Source organism: Corythoichthys intestinalis, chromosome 20, assembly GCF_030265065.1.
Source record: "Corythoichthys intestinalis isolate RoL2023-P3 chromosome 20, ASM3026506v1, whole genome shotgun sequence".
NCBI lineage: Eukaryota > Metazoa > Chordata > Actinopteri > Syngnathiformes > Syngnathidae > Corythoichthys > Corythoichthys intestinalis.
This window is the reverse complement of record NC_080414.1, coordinates 817887-834728: the sequence shown is the minus strand read 5'-3', so window position 1 is coordinate 834728 and position 16842 is coordinate 817887. Positions and strand designations below refer to the sequence as shown.

The window sequence follows — 16842 nt, the reverse complement described above, 5'->3', positions numbered from 1 at the left end:
CATTCAAGCATTCACTCTCACCAATGATCAGTTTAGGGGAAGAGGAAGTCGACCGCAAGTACCGCTACGCTATCGGCCGCAACTATTCGCAGCGAGATTCCTCCTCTGGTGTTTTAGCTAGCGAGATTGCGCGTACCGACGTTTGACGGAGGTCAATTATTAACAGCGAGAGGAGCGAAGGCCGAGAGGGTGTCGGTCGGGCGCTCGCTCAATCGCGGGCCCAGACAGGAGCGTTGCGAAAGCCTCGCGCAGGAATGCGGCGACAGGCAGGTCTGGACGTGAACTTCCGCATTGGGCAGGAAGAAGGTTGTTGTCAAAAAAAAAAAAGAAAGAAGCAGATGGGCTAACGCTCGACAACACGCCCAAACGACCGCTCGCCGTTTTCTAACGGCCTCATTCTGCCGGATCTTTTTTTTTTTTTTTTTTTAAACCTAATGTATACGACGCTTTTTTCTTGGATATAGGATATATTTCTATACTTTATATAGACGAGCACATCAGACAAGGTGAGTTGGAGGTGTTTGTCGTGACCGCTTTTTAGGGCTTCCGTTTTAAATTTGATCCAAGTGCTAGAAACCATTTGAGTCATTTTAGAAGAAAATGAATGGATCTTTCATTTCTATGGTCAGGATAAAAACTTATCGGGTGTATACGCCCAGTCCACTTGAAGTGGGAGGGTGGCAGCGAAATGTTCATTCGCTGCCGACTCTCCCACTCTCTAGCTCGAGTTGTCCTGGGACCGAAGGGTCTGCGGTTCGATTCCCGGCTACGACTGCCCACTGTCAAAGTGTCCTTGGGCAAGGCACTGAACCCTCATTTGCCCTCAATGAGTTGGCAGCGCTTTTATCTATTTTTTTTTTTTTTTTTTTACACTATTGGTGTGTGAACGTGTGTGTGAAAGGGTAAACGTGTGCTAATGTAAAGTGCTTTGGGCATGGTAACCATGTCGCGTTATTTAAGTACTCTCCATTTACCATTTTTCCAATTCAAAAATATATATTTAAAAATAAAAAAGCAAAGATTTTTTTTTTAATCTATTTGAATATTTTGAATTTTCCATTCCCAATGGACTGGACAACTATGGCTGTCAGCGGCACTCGAACGTGATCGTTCGGTGTCAGCCGACCCAGTCTAGAGGGATTGGACGTTGTCAATGGCAAGTTAAAAGTTTTAGAAGTAAATATGACACTGACCTGACAATCTATATCTAGCAATAAAGTATTTATACTTGCTGACTTACCACCAGCCATATGACGTTGATGTCATCATTTCCTTTAGCGTTACCACATAGCAAATGTTTGAGTGCGACCACTTCCCGTTTCTGGAGGTGAAGATTTGGGTGTCAAAGTGGCACAGCAAACTGAACGTCAACGTCTTATGAGAGACAAAAAGGTTGGATGGACTTCAGTCTTATTCCATATTGAAAAGTAAAAGCCCCACCAAGCCCAAACGTGCCTGGGAACCAAGAAAAACATGACTGCGGGTTATTTAAATCACTTTTGATCCGGTTGTATTTACATGATAGCAAGGCTGTTGAACAGGTGGCCCGAAGCCGCATCATTTTTTGTGACTAAATCACACGCATCCAGTTAATGTTTTACTGTAAAATGAAAGTTTTGTCAAATGTATGTAGTCCAAAAATGAGATTTTTTAAAATAAAAAAATGAGTTTACTGAATTTCTTTTTTCAGTTAAAAAAAAAAAAATCCAATCCAAAAACGAAAATAGAGCATGATTAATGTTTAATTAAACAAAATAATGTTTTTAAAAGTGATGAAAATAGCCTGAAAATGACAAATACCAAATAGAAACTAGAAACTGCAATTTCTGGAGAAATTACTCTGGGCCTTTGCTGTGCGGGGATAAAGATCTTGGTTTGGGGACATTTCAGGGACAATATCAGGTGACTTCCTTTTAATTTGGGGACATTTGGGGGAAACGTCCTGGTCAAATCAGGTCATTTGGGGACATGTCCTGGTCATATCAGGTCATATGGGGACATTTAGGGGGCGTGTCCTGGTAATATCAGGTCATTTGGGGGCGTGTCCTGGTCATATAAGGTCATTTGGGGGGGGTGTCCTGGTCATATCAGGTCATTTGGGGACATTTAGGGGGCGTGTCCTGGTAATATCAGGTCATTTTGGGGCGTGTCCTGGTCATATAAGGTCATTTGGGGACATTTGGGGGGCGTGTCCTGGTAATTTCAGGTCATTTGGGGGCGTGTCCTGGTTATATCAGGTCATTTGGGGAGCGTGTCCTGGTCATCTCAGGTCATTTTGGGGCGTGTCCTGGTCATATGAGATCAACTGGGGACATTTGGGGGGGCATGTCCTGGTCATATCAGGTAATTGGGGGGACACGTCCTATTGATATCTGGTAATTTCCTGCTGATTTGGTGACATTTGTTTTTCTGCCATTGAAAATGAATGGGAAATTTGGACGTCCATGGCCGTCAGTGGGATCGACGTCCGTATGCGTCAATGGAATCCAAGTACATTGGCATCAATAGAATTGATATACATGGCCATCAATGACATCAGTCTACATTGGCCTAAATGCAATGTTAATGCCATCGGAAATGAATTGGAAATTCGGACGTCCATGGCCGTCATTGCCATCGACTTCCATATGCGTCAATGGAATCGGGGACATTGGGGGACACGTCCTATCGATATCTGTTCATTTCCTGTTGATTTGGGGACATTTGTTTTTTTGCCATTGAAAATGAATGGGAAATTTGGACGTCCATGGCCGTCAATGGCATTGACTTACATATGCGCGTCAATGGCGTCCAAGAACATTGGCGTCAAATTGAATCAACATACATGGTCGTCAATGGCAAGGACGTGCACAGCCGTCATTTGCAATTGTGTACTTGGGCGTCAATGCAATGCGAAGACATTGGATCTAATTGGGAAATTTGGACGTCCATGGCCGTCAATGTCATTGACTTACATATGCGTCAATGGAATCCAAGCACATTGCCATTCAAATAAGAAAATGGAATTTTACTCAGTTTCTGTCTGGACCACCAGGCGTCGCCATTGCCATGGAACCAACCGGTCCCCGCGGATTGGTTGAAAGCTCATAAAGTTCCTATTTTCAAGTACAGTAGTGTCTTCATCGCCATTAAACTTTTTAAAACAGATGGACGACATCGACGCCATGTTCAGCGACCTGCTAGGCGAGATGGACCTCCTGACGCAGGTGAGTCCCGCCTCTTCGCCCCGTCCTTTAACCAGCGTGAAAGTATAGAGACACACACTGACTGCTGTTACTTCCACGGCAGAGTCTGGGACAAGAAACAGCGCCGCCACCGTCGCCGCCGCCACCCCCTTTGACTCTACCCGACGTCGAGCAGAAGGCGGACCTCTCCGTCGGCTTCACGGACCTCAACGGTGATGCGGCGTTCACGTCTAGTTACGTCGCCGAGATTTTAAAGATGGATTTTCCGTTTTCCAGCGTCACTTGATGAGCTGGAAGACACCGACTTGGACGCTCTGATGGCCGACCTGGTGGCCGACCTGAACGCCACCGAAGAGAAGCTGGCGGCGCAGATGGAAGGCCTGACGCTTCCTCTGCCCTCTAGCGGCCGCCCGGCCTCGTCCTCCGGCGGCGAAGCCTCCGCTTCGCCCGTCTCGCCCGCTCTGCCGGCTCCGCCCCCGCAGTCCAGCAAACCGTCCATGGTGAGCCCCGAAAAATAATCTCACGTCCGGTCGTACTGATTGCCGGTGGTCCTCAGGAGGAGATCGAAGCGCAGATGAAAGCGGACAAAATCAAGCTAGCTTTGGAGAAACTCAAAGAAGCCAAAGTGAAAAAGGTCAGTCGACTCTTAACCGTCGCCTCGGGGTAAGGCGTCGAGTGAACGTTTGTGCGCGGCAGCTGGTGGTGAAGGTGCGCATGAGCGACGGCAGCTCCAAAACCTTGATGGTGGACGAGCGACAGGACGTGAGGGACGTGCTGGACAACCTCTTCGAGAAGACTCACTGCGACGGCAACGTGGACTGGAGCCTGAGCGAGACCAATCCCGAACTGCAACTAGGTCGGCACCAGCGTTGCACCGATACGACACTAAAATGACCAACGGTATCGGCAAGAGATAGAAATAACGTGCCGATGAGAGGTCGAACGATATGGATATTTTCAAAGGCCGGTTTTAAAAAATCCTTTTAGCCAATTGCTGATGCGTAAAGCCGATATTTGAAACTTTTGTCTTAAAGCACGTTGACTATGGCAGGAAACACTCATTATTTAATGTATAGGTTCCGTTCAGTTTTTCTTCTCCTGCCTTCTTTCGTAACACTGGCCACTAGATGGTGCAAAATCATCAAGAACAAAGACCTGTTTACCTAAACAGTAAACATGACAGTGATCCTATTATATCGGCTATAAATATATATTGCCCCAATATATCGGTCGGCCGTGAAGGAATCTGACCTTTTAGCCAGATTGCCGGAATCAGGCCAGCCGAACCACCGGACCCGTGATGGTGAGACCCCGACAAGCCGGCCAAAAGGCCAAACTCTGCGCGTTCACCTTAGTCTTAACCCCTTGTACTGACTCCATTTCAAAAGCTAGAAAAAGGCTTTGACGCACAAGTTGACAATTTATTCAGGTCGACAGCGATCAAACGGCAAGGTGAAACAGACTCAGACGAGGAGGCAGACTCGTTTAAAGGTCACAATATCACAAGTCGACAAAGGGTTCCCGAGAAAAATGACAATGATTAGTTAAACAACACTCAGTCTTTTTGAAGGCTCTCGCGGGGCAGGCAGAAGGGTGTGCTTGGGGGTTGTTTAGGATTATTGTTTGTTTGTGGATTGGACAGGAGGATTCGGGAGTTACTGTTGTCAGGGCAACGAGTGTTGTGGATTTTGCCACCTCAGCGTCAAAGGGGCTCTTGGAGTCTTTAGGCGCTATATAAGTATAACACCATTTATCATTTTCAGTCATGTTATCAGTTGGATATCGGGCGTTCTCCGGTGTTCCTTGCGCTGGAATGTCCCGCCATTTTTCGGGACTGTCCGGGAGAACTGATTGCAGGAGTCAGTGGTGCAGACGTGGGCTTCTCCATGTCCCGCCTCATCAGCATCAATCTTGCTCAGTCAATTGCACACATTGCACACATTGGGCTTCTGTGATAAGAAGGCGTCATCTATCTCTTACGCCCTATATTCCGCTTGTTGTCCTTAAACTATGGTATAAGTGCTATTCATTTTATATTGGGTCTGTTACAGTAATACAGTCAATCGGTAAATACGAGAAAAGATATTATTCCCTTCAGCCGACATATTCGTCGACCTCTAGTGCCCATGCTACGCAATATGTACTTTTCGAGATCTCGTTTCTAACTGCTGGACCCTACTCAAGATGGCCACCAGCCATACACACGAGCTGATGATGCTGTGGTGTCCAATCATCCTTACGCTGTGAATTTCAATGAGTTTGGCACTTGTAGACATCCCTTTGAAGTGTTCGATAGCAATTACTTTAGATTCAAGCGAGTATGTAGTCTTTTAGTATTGAAATCAACTTTTAAAAAAATAGCCCCGTGGAGTCCTCCCATGAACACCATTCTTGGTCATATAGTTGATGTGTGCACACAGATATTGAATTGTGAATTTTGTAAATCTTTAGCAGACGCTCTAGGGTTCTTTTTTTACCTCGCTGAGTATTCTGCGCTGAACTCCTGGCGTCATCTTTGGCGGACGGCCACTCCTTGGGAGAGAAGCAAAAGTGTCAAACTCTCTCCATTTGTAGACAAATTCTCTGACTGTCGATTGATGAACATCCTGACTTTTAGAGATGGTTTTGTGTGGCAGGGCAGCTTAAAACCACTCATCAGTGATTGGGCACACACCTGACTTAAAATGTTTGGTAAAAAAATTGGTTTCAATTGCTCTTTAAGTCTCCTTAGGCAGAGGGTTCACTTATTTTTCTCCCTTTTGGCATTACAGTGGGGAGAACAAGTATTTGATACACCATTGGCAGTGTATCAAATACTTGTTCTCCCCACTGCGGCGTGTCTTAACCTGAAAAATCTGTATGTAGAGATGTTTGTAAGTAGAGGTACCACTGTACTTCCATGCTAGTTTTCATTTAAAGCTAATAATGACGCTATGACATGATGCTAGGACCACATGCTTTGTGACTATTTGAAGTTCTCATTGATTAGCGTTTATTTTGAACTTCATCTAAAACTGACGCTGTGACATCATTGCTAGAACCCTTCATGCTATACCCCTTGGCACTAGCTTTTTTTTTAGTTAGTGTCTATATTCACGATGGGCCAACCGCCGAAAACAAAATGAGGAAATAAAATTTCCATTTGCCCGCGTGCTTGTTAAATTTAGAAGAGCAGACATGTGACACGATCGGCCGACGTATCGCAATAATTAGCGTAACGTGCTCGAAAAACAACATCGCCTTTTATCTGGCTTTACGGGAAAGACAAAGGTGACTAGAAGTGTGTTTTGCTGTCCAGAGAGGACATTTGAGGACCACGAAAACCTGGTGGAGCCTCTGCTGGCTTGGACAAGGGACAGCGAGAACCAGATCCATTTCCAAGAAAGCCCGGACAAGTACGAAGTCTTTAAAAACCCGCAGGTCAGTACCGTCCGGTGATAGAACGCGTTTGGAGGACTAGATTCTTGTGGAAAACTTGTCGTTTTTGTGCGTAGAAATTCTACTTGTGGAAGAAGAACAAGAAGGTCTTGAATGATATGAAGGACAAAGACAAGGAGCTCTTAATCAAGGTACCATTTTTTTGGTTTGTTTAAACTAACCTTCAAGTTGTGTTGAAGTTCTAGTACACCTACAGGAGAACTTCTGCGGGACGTCCGTCATGGTGCCCGACCTGGAGGGGGTGCTGCACCTCAAGGAGGACGGTAAGAAGTCGTGGAAGCCCCGCCTCTTCCAGCTCAGGGCCTCCGGGATTTATTACGTGCCCAAAGGCAAGACCAAGGTCAGGGGTCAAAGGCTTCCGGGTCATTCCTTTACGACGGTGGACTTTGGACGATACCGAATGTTGTATTTTTGTGCTTCCTCAGTCGTCGCGTGACCTCGTTTGCTTCGTACAGTTCGACAACGTCAACGTTTACTACGGGAAAGACTTCCGAGCGAAACACAAAGCGCCTAGCGACTTTTGCTTTGTGCTTAAAGTAAGGCATCAACACCGCGACCGACCAAAATGTACGCGTCTAGCTAATATCCGTGTTTGCGTATAGCATCCTCAGATCCAGAAAGACTCTCAGTACATCAAGTACCTGTGCTGCGACGACGCTTGGACCATGAACCTTTGGGTCACCGGAATACGCGTCGCTAAGGTAGTATTAGCATTTCTGGAATCAAGAAGATGACGACTCATCGTTGCTTTTACGCAGTATGGCGCCGCCTTGTATGAAAACTTCAAAACGGCCGAGACCAAGGTGTCCGTCGGTTCCGTTTGGGCCGAGCGGAAAAAAAGTAAAGACCCGCACACGAGCACGCGCTCAAATGAGGAAAGGTCAAGGTTGAATATTTATTTTGTGTGCTCGCAGACCAATCAGAGAACCAGGTGGCCAATGGACACGCCCCCAAAGTGCAATCCTCAACTCAGGTGAGCCAGAGGGATCGAGAGTCACAGGTGGGGGCAATCACAAAGTGATGAAGCCAAAGAATTTGAATCCGTAGTCCTTGCTAGCAACCCTAATTTGAAAGCTTTTGCCAGTCTACAAAGCCTAATGTCAAAGTCGTTACATGATGAATGATTTTTTTTGTTTTTAGGATGACAACTTGCCACCAGCACCTCCTCCACCTCCAATAGGCGGGGCCCTACCTCCACCACCTCCTCCATTAAATGAAGCTCTTCCCCCACAGCCTCCCCCACTAAGCGGAACGCTGCCCCCACCACCTCCCCCTCTAAGCGGAGCCCTGCCCCCACCGCTTCCCCCACTAGGCGGAGCCCTACCCCCACCGCCTCCTCCACCAGAGGGAGCTTTTCCACCGCCTCCTACACCAGGCGCAGCCCTCCCGCCGCCTCCTCCCACATTCTCCAAATGCAATTTACCTAACCCAACTCCCCTGCTCCCCACCAAATCTTCGCACAAACCCATCCCCCAACCACGGCGTCCACCGTCTAAATTGCCAGTCGCCACGGACAACCTGCCCGCTCCGCCGCCCCCTCCGCCAGCCGTCGACGAGTCCCCGCCAAATTTCCACCCGCCGCCTCCTCCGGGGCCCCATTTTGGCTCTCTGCCACCTCCTCCTCCGGCCGTAAAGACCCTGCCGCCGCCGCCACCGAGTTTCAAAAGCACGGCCCTGCCGCCGCCGCCACCTCCCGATCCCGGATTTTTACCACCGCCGCCGCCCACAGGCGGGCCCCAACCACCTCCGCCTCCCCCTCCTCCTCCTCCTCCGACAGCAGCAGTCGCAGCCAGGCCTTCCGGGTCGCTGAAAAAGGTGCCGCCGCGTCCTCCTAAGAGGACGACGCCGTCTCTGCAAGGAGGAGGCGGAGAAGGCGGCGACTTCATGTCGGAACTGATGCGAGCCATGCAGAAGAAGAGGGACCCCATTAATTAAGTTTAAAGCCAACATTATTTGGAGAGATATGTATATAGTCTGTAAACTACTTGATAAAATGCTGAATTACAAAAATGTATATATTAATGATGAATAAAACAAACAAACAAAAAAAGAAAATATGCAAAGTGGCACATTAGCATAGAATGTCAGAGCACCGTTATTAGCATTATCGGGATAAATAATCTGCAATTCAGAAAGTGATGAGAAACAAAAAATGCAAAACATTAGACTTAAAAACAGAAGATGAGGAAAACTTTAAAGCAGTACTTCCAAATTAACAATACTGGACAAAAATATATAAAATATTAGACAATAAAAAGAAAATGCCTTTAAAAAAAAAAGGACTGGGAATAGATAGTTAAATGTTGGCCTTTTTGTCTAGAAGAAATAGTTATTGGGGGTGTACGTATACAATACTAATAATGTTGAGGATACTGAAAAGATGTGGAGTGGCATATTGTCATAGAACTGCATATAATCCTTTTTGAAATGATCAAAAAATAGGAACTTTTATTTTCATCAAAAAATATTGACTTTAAAAATGGTTTTAGTTCAATTAGAAAGCGTATTTTTCCCATTTAATTTTGACAGTTCCTCTGTCATGCAGCAGAGGGCGCCACAGTATAACAAAAGACATGCTATTGCTTTCATGCCCTTTCTTTTACCCCGTTGATGCCAATTAGTGTTTGAGCGCCATTTTCACCACCTGGCTGCCGTTGACGGTGGGAGACGCCCAATCCAATGGCGTACCGCAAGCAACACGTCACTTTGGCTCATTAATATTCATGATGTTAGCAACTGTGGCTAGGTAGGTCAAGCTCAATGCTAAATGCATGGATATTGTGTACGGACAAGAATTTTTACTGAGCTAAACCTACCAATTCTGTCCGTAAATTATGTCTTTGGTGCCAAATTCACTGCTAAAGATGTGGGAGAACATACAAATGTTCAGTTAAAGAGATGGCTTGAGTGTCAAGGGCTGAAAAAGAGCGGATCTAATCCAGAGTTAGCTTTTCTATCGACAACTTTTTCTTGTGCGCGTTGCCTTACACCATTGACAATGACATTCTCCTTTTTCAACAATCTATCCTTTACCACCATATTCCCTGTCTTTCTTATTAGGGCTGTCAAACGATTAAAATTTTTAATCGAGTTAATTACAGCTTAAAAATGAATTAATCATAATTAATCGCAATTCAAACCATATTTTTCTGTAAATTATTGTTGGAATGGAAAGAGACAAGATGGATATATACATTCAACATACAGTACATAAATACTGTATTTGTTTATTATAACAATAAATCAACAAGATGGCATTAACATTATTAACATTCTGTTAAAGCGATCCATGGATAGAAAGACTTGTAGTTCTTAAAAGATAAATGTTAGTTCAAGTTATCGAAATTTTATATTAAAACGCCTCTTAATGTTTTCGTTTTAATAAAATTAGTAAAATTTTCAATCAAAAAATAAACCACTAGGCCACCATTGTTGATGTCAATAATTAAACAATGCTCATGGGTGCTGAAGCCCATAAAATCAGTCGCACCCAAGTGCCAGCAGAGGGCGACAAAACTCCAAAAAAACACAAGTAACAAGTGGACATTGCACTGTGCTGTCATTTTAATCTGTTTGAGCGGGGCATGTGCATTAATTGCGTCAAACATTTTAACATGATTAATTAAAAAAATTAATTACCGCCCGTTAACGAGATAATTTTGACAGCCCTATTTCTTATATATTATATCCTATGGTTGTCTTACGTCTCTGACCGTTCATGGGGGCAATTTACATTGTTATTTGTGTGTAGCGATCGCAAATGTTACTCGGTGACAGCCAACAAACACTTTTACTTTTTTCATTGATAACAAATCTTAATTCTATCAATATATTTACACTTCCCCTTGACTAAATTTGTTTCTTTACAGCAGAAAAGGTAACAACAGTGGCAGTCAGATACCATTTTCATTTTTTTTCAGGTCATTCATTGTCAAAAAGAAGCGGCACGGCAAAACGTCAGGCTAAAAAATATGTATAAATATCAAAATGCTTACCTCTTCGTCCTCTGTAGAACTGTTGCCCCAAACAAAATATTTACTGCATATGAAGTGTGAATGGCTTCACCTTGCTAGCGTTAAACTAGCCTGGAACTCACCGAGTTCCAGCTATAGAGTCTGGCGACTGTTCCACCGATCAAATTCCCAGGGCGGAGTATGCCACAGCAAACAGACAGCGGAGTGGACCAATAGGCGACAGGCGGATGTGACGTTGGTAAAGCGACAAGAAACTCTAGCGCGAGGATGTAAACTTACGAGGGGAGCAGGGAACTGAGAAGTTTATTCAAGATGGCTAGCGCGAGACAGACTGTTGGTTTTAGCGACTCAATGTGTTTTTTATGGGGTCAGATTAGTCTCATAAGTACTTGTACACACATTGTGGGATTCATAAACACATAGCATGCGAAACGTACACACATTGTGGGATTCGTACACACATTGTGGGATTCGTAAACACATAGCACGCGAAACACACACACATCGTGGGATTCGTAAACACATAGCACGCGAAACACAAACACATTCACCAAATGTGTGTGTGAATTGTTTTACGCGCATTTGTAACGTGCTTCCAATTACAAATTCCTACTTACGAATGTGTGGATCGTTTTGATACCCGTCATGCGCAACTGAGAAGAACACATGCATTTTTTTAACTGGAGCCCGTCTTCAGCCAATCAGACGTCTTCTTCTTAAACAGCCAATCACAAGGGCTGGGCTGTTTCGTTACGTCACTGCTGTGCGCCTGCAAGTCCGGCTGGAGATTCCTTTTAGACTACGACGCAGTTCATGCGGTTGTCGTGCAGGTGAGTAAATTTCTAAAGTATTTTCTTTTTATAGTGCCTTTTGACCAGTGATGGCAAACTGAAGCATCATGAAGCAATGAGGCTTTCCATCAAACTGGTTCGCTCCTGGGCCGAAGCATCATGAGGCTTCATTTGTTCTATTGCGCCATCATGTGGAAAATAAAGGTCATGACAGGCAGAGGGCTTAAAATGATACCATGGATTTGATGGGGTCAAAAGGGCAGGGAGTTGTGATGTGAATGAATGTGCGTGTGTTACTTGAAAGTAGAGCCTAGATCAGGCCTAAAAAATCCAGCCCGACCCGGCCCGGCCCGCGTGTATTAAAGCCCGAGCAATTAACTTAACTTGCATGGCCGAGTGGGAAAAAAAAGCCGAAATTTTATTTTTCTATTTATGAGGACCCAGAAGGAGGAAATGCGGGGATGCAATGCATCAGTCAGACCTGGACAGAGCACTGCTTGGAAAATTGTTGTTTTGTGTGATCACATTTGTGACGACGCCTATGTGCATAATGATAACAAATTAAAGCCTGTCTTTTGTAACAAATTCTCCCAGTTAAACAAGACTGTAAAATGCATATTCAATAAACATTTATATTTTTATATTTGTGTGTCTGTTCTATCAGGTGGATAGTTCATGCTTCATTTCCTTGGCAAAATGCAGTAACAGACATTTGTTTTAATTCCTTCGAGTTGGCAGAAAAAAACGCAATTTTTCATAATGTTTAAATAGTCTACATACTTTTTTGATCATTATAAATATATGTACACAACGAAATAATGCTGGATAGGTTTGTTAAATATATTTCTGTGTGGGATATTGTGCTCTCATGGACGCACCTCTCTGACAAGGAGAGAAAAGCAGCATATACAAAAATAAAAATACTTTTAAATGACATTACTTTAATTACTCGGATCAGAACACACAAAAGAACAACCTGCCTTAAGGAACACTGAAACAAAATAAGAACATTTTAAGGAACACCACGAACTTCACGATGTCCACCTTTGCACGAAGAGGTGTGGCCCTCCAAACAAATGATAATAAAGATGTTTGACTAATATCATATCCATATCGAAATTTGAAAAGGAAAGGATGCAGAGTTGCAGACTCACGGAGAGCCCCAGAGCGTTCATGTGCGCAAACAATGCACTGCATGGCTCTCCTGCGGCTCATGACAGCGCCCTTTCTCTGTTTTATACAATTTATTTATTTTATAACAAGTATTCCTTAGTTTAAAATCCATATACAATAAATATAAAGTATATTTATTTTTTAAAAGTTAGCGAGAGAAGAAGTCCGGCTCGACCCGAACGTAAATGATTGACAACAAATCCGATTGAATTGAGGTTTGAAGATGTGAGTTGGGTGTGTCAGTGTCACCTGTCAGCTCATTGTCGTCTCGGTGCGCCAGTTTATTTCGAATCACCCGCGAAACCATGTGTTGGCAATGACGTAGGAAGCCCGTCTCGTGAGGCTTCGGACGTAGCAACGTGCCTTCCGAGGCTTCGGGCGTGGCCACAAGCGTGATCAACACATGCCTCGATGCGCGCTTTGCAGATTTTTTTCCGGTTTACTCGGCACACGCATCGGCGCCTCGGCACAGTAGGGCACATCACTACTTTTGACCACTAACCTATGTAAGCAATTACATATACACGAAATACTTAATTGGAATATTGTTGATATTGCAAGACAAAAGCGTAACGAAGTTAACGTCTCATGATAAGGAGTAAACACGTCCTTCCTTGCTTCTATTGTTGTCGTTGGAAGGGAGTAATATTTCTAAAGTATATTCATTGTATAGTGCGTTTTGTCCGCTAACCTCTGTAAGCAAATACATATACACGAAAGACTGAATTGGAATATTGATGATATTGCAAGACAAAAGCGTAATGAAGTTAACGTCTAAGCAGTAAACATGTTGGTCGCCAAGGTTTTAATGGCGATTCGGTTATTGTTCAAGAGAGATTTTTTTTACATTATAGCCGGTTAACAGCGTACGGAAGTTAGCATTGTATGATATAAACATTAAACATTTGGGTCACCTGGGTTTTAATGGAGTTTCGTGCTTGAAATCATACAGAAATTAACCATATCTACAAATGGCTAGTGACCCAATTAAGCCATTATATTTTGAGAAAGCTAAGTCCTATATATATTAAAAATTTTCAAAAAAGCTTAACTGCTAATCATTGTTTTCGGGAGTGTATGTATAAAGTATTTGGAAGTCATTTTTCAAATTTGTCTTTCTGTGCATGTGCTTTACAGTTGGTGTACAACATGGAGAAGAGGTTCCAGGAGATTTTCAATTTTATGTCTAGGGGTGAATTCCCTAATTTATAGTGAATCTCAGAAATGTGCTTTAAGAAGATATATGCAGAAGCTCAAACTGAAGGGTGAGTAGGCAAAGTATTTGTGATGTTGCTGTTATTTATAATATATATATGTGTGTGTGTGTGTGTGTATACAGCTATATAATTGTTATTTGTGTGTATTTGTGTTTATATGTGATCCAGTCCCAAACAGAAGCACGATCACTGTTTAATGAAGTACACTCGGCTTCAATTGGTGCACACACAGGCACTGTTAAAACCAGATCCTCAATGTACTCCAGAAATTATTGGGATGGCATGACGGTGGACATTGACTGATGGGTATGTGATGGTTTATTTCTGCATTTTGTCACTAACTAATTTTGGTGAGCTATTTCAGATCTTATTAACCTGACCCGTTTCTCATGACGATTTGTTTTAAGGTCTCTGAATGCGACGGATGTCAGAGGACTGGTAACTCTTTGGCTGTGTGTGACACAGCCATTACAAAGCATTAAGGTATATTTTTATAGTGACCGTGTGTAATCAAGTAAAGAAATGTATTTCTGGTTTTTATTACATGCGTGAAAAATTGGAAACAGCTTTGTCTAATGTCACGCATGTATTTAATATTTGGACATGCGTGAAAATTAGGTTTTTATGTGTTCCCTTCATATCAAGGTGGGAGCCATCTACCCAGATTAAGTTAAAAACTTCAAAGATAAAACATGGTGCTCTTCAGATTTTGTAGGAATAGCTGTAAGAGATATGTTCAATATTGGATTTGCCTTTCACAGGTGTCTGCTGTTTGGGATAGACCTGACTGGGCCTCTCCCAAAAACCAAGGATGGCTTTCAGTACATTCTTACTGCCACCGATTATTTTTCCAAGTGGGCTGAGGCCTTTCCTTTAAAAACCAAAACAGCATCAGAAGTGGCATAACGGATCTGCTCAATTGTTTATAGACACAGATGCCCCCAAAGAATCCTGTCCAACCAAGGAAGAGAATTTGTCAATTAGGTATCTGAATGCATTAAATTATTTTCACAGTGGGATTTTGGCATTGTTGTTTTCCCCCTTTTTTATTTATTTTTTTAATTGGATTTATTTACAATGTATCAATTTTTCAGCTCAACGATAACCTTTGTGCCCTCCTGTGCATTGAAAGGAGTGTTACAGCTGCATATCATCCTAAGACGAATGGGCTGGATGAGAGGACAAAGAGCAACATAAAACGGCAAGTTTTTGTTGTTGTCGGTGTTCTAAAATGTATATCTAATTGTACCCTTCTACTTCGTACAGCTCTTACAAAATTGGTGAACGACCGACAGGATTTGTTTGGTGGTTTGGCCTATTCAGTAGATAATTTTGACCGGATGGTCATCTGGTCAAGTGCCGTAAATAATAACTTTTTTTGATTTAACAATGTTGTGTTTTCAGTGAAATTACTGTGGGCTGCAGAGGACCAAGGCAAGGTGGAGGCTGTCGTTGGACCGTATAAATTATATGACATGTCTTTTCATACGCTAAAAGGCAACGGCTGGCTGTCTGATGAAGTCAGTGGGAGCAATAAGTGTTTAGCAAATAACAAAGATTCTTGCCTTTTGCCAATTTTTTTATTTTGCTATGCAAGTATTTGATGCATACATGCATAGCCTCATTGAAAGGCAGCAGCCAAGTGCTGGATATAGTTTTTCTCAATGCATTTATTTTTTGCCGGAGTATAGTTGTAATGTTGTTACCCCTTTTTTTAACAGGAGCCCATTCACCAACTCTCTGCTGTGGTAGCTGGGAGTCTGCTTTTGGGAAAATTTCAGCCTGTTAGAAAGGTAATCTATTTCATGCCAATATTTAGCTATATTATTTTAACGCCAGTAACCCAAAATAACAATAATTTGGTATTGTATGTTCTTCAGAGGAAATTCCCTGTTGAAAAAAAAGTGTATTTGTCCTGTCCTGTCCTGTATGCGCTCATTGGATTTTAGTGGTTAGTGGGTTTCTTATATTTTCTTAAGACCTACCAATTCTGGAATGTATTATATATAGCTATTAATTTAGCTGATGCCATACAGAAGTTCAATTTCATTAGTAAGTTAACTACATAAATCTGTCATTGTGCAGAATTACACAAAGGAACTAACCTTTTATACATTGTCCACATTTCTAAGAGAACACTGGTGATCAACGATCCCTTGAGTAACGAGGACAAATATGAGCAAAATTTTGCGGAATTGGAGGTAACCGCTTCAGAAAGTTTAAATTCCTAGTATTATGTTAATATGGAAGTTAAAAGTTCAATGTTCATGTTCATTGTTTTGCTTATAAAACAATAATTAGGAACTTCTTGAGGTTGGCGGGCCGTGAGTTCCAAATAGAAACTTGGACTACCAAAACTGTGGCCCATAACAAGCAGCAGAACAACAGTAGCTGTGGGGTTTTCACATTAAAGGTAATGATTTTAAGATTTCGGAGTCTTTGCAATAAAACTTTGCTGCTGTTGTTGTTTAGCACTGATATGTAACAGAATGCCTAAAATGCCATTTCAGTTTGCGGAAGAGTATATGGCCAATGGAGATCTCAGGCACAACCAGACCCACCTTCCCGAAGTTCTGAAGGCTCGAGGAGATCTAGCCTGTGCCCTCCTACAGGCTGGGAGTCTGAGATGTCTATTTAAATTAAAAAAAAAATGTCTCAAAACTTACTTGGTCTCCTCACCTCACATAATTGAACTCCTGATTGCTCTCAATGTCACTATTTACTTTCAAAGGCATCCAAAGAACAGATCTGAGGATTTGCTGCTGCGCTTTATCCTCTCTTGCCATCATTGATCACTTATTAGGTTTGTCGCGATAAAAAAAGTGTTTAAAAAGGTAGTAAAATTCATGTGGCAGGTCTTAACCCCTTAATGCCTGCAATATAATATCAGAGAATCACAAAATGTGAAAAATAAGGTCTTAAACCTTTTTTTTCCAAATTTGTAAAGAAAAATGTGTAATAAGCGCTCTAATATCTATTTTCCTTGTTAAATCCTGTTTTTCTCATGGAACATGCAGATGCATGAGTTGACTTGCATCCATTTTTTATTTATTTATTTATTTTT

At 42.8% G+C, this 16842-nt stretch overlaps 1 protein-coding gene and 1 long non-coding RNA gene across 4 annotated transcripts; both read left to right on the top strand.

The window, feature by feature from the left end:
• The first annotated feature begins 142 nt into the window (after nucleotides 1-142).
• apbb1ip (amyloid beta (A4) precursor protein-binding, family B, member 1 interacting protein) lies at nucleotides 143-8848 on the top strand. The gene is made up of 14 exons (XM_057823810.1): nucleotides 143-506; nucleotides 3147-3206; nucleotides 3289-3397; nucleotides 3462-3685; nucleotides 3742-3819; nucleotides 3882-4041; nucleotides 6484-6605; nucleotides 6680-6754; nucleotides 6820-6963; nucleotides 7049-7159; nucleotides 7226-7324; nucleotides 7382-7463; nucleotides 7538-7623; nucleotides 7764-8848. Exons 2-14 carry the CDS (start codon nucleotides 3147-3149, stop codon nucleotides 8556-8558), a joined length of 2145 nt encoding a protein of 714 aa, XP_057679793.1. The 5' UTR covers nucleotides 143-506; the 3' UTR covers nucleotides 8559-8848.
• Nucleotides 8849-13452: 4604 nt separating this feature from the next.
• Nucleotides 13453-16607, top strand: LOC130908747 (uncharacterized). 3 transcript variants are annotated; one of them, XR_009061643.1, is made up of 11 exons: nucleotides 13453-13826; nucleotides 13947-14084; nucleotides 14186-14261; nucleotides 14540-14632; nucleotides 14708-14762; nucleotides 14873-15298; nucleotides 15500-15571; nucleotides 15659-15729; nucleotides 15911-15979; nucleotides 16080-16191; nucleotides 16289-16607. It is a non-coding gene; the product is annotated as an uncharacterized LOC130908747 (long non-coding RNA). The 3 variants fall into 3 exon arrangements; XR_009061644.1 differs by having other exon boundaries at nucleotides 13454-13826; nucleotides 14911-15298; nucleotides 16289-16606; XR_009061642.1 differs by lacking the exons at nucleotides 14540-14632; nucleotides 14708-14762 and having other exon boundaries at nucleotides 13458-13826; nucleotides 16289-16605.
• The last annotated feature ends 235 nt before the right edge of the window (nucleotides 16608-16842 follow it).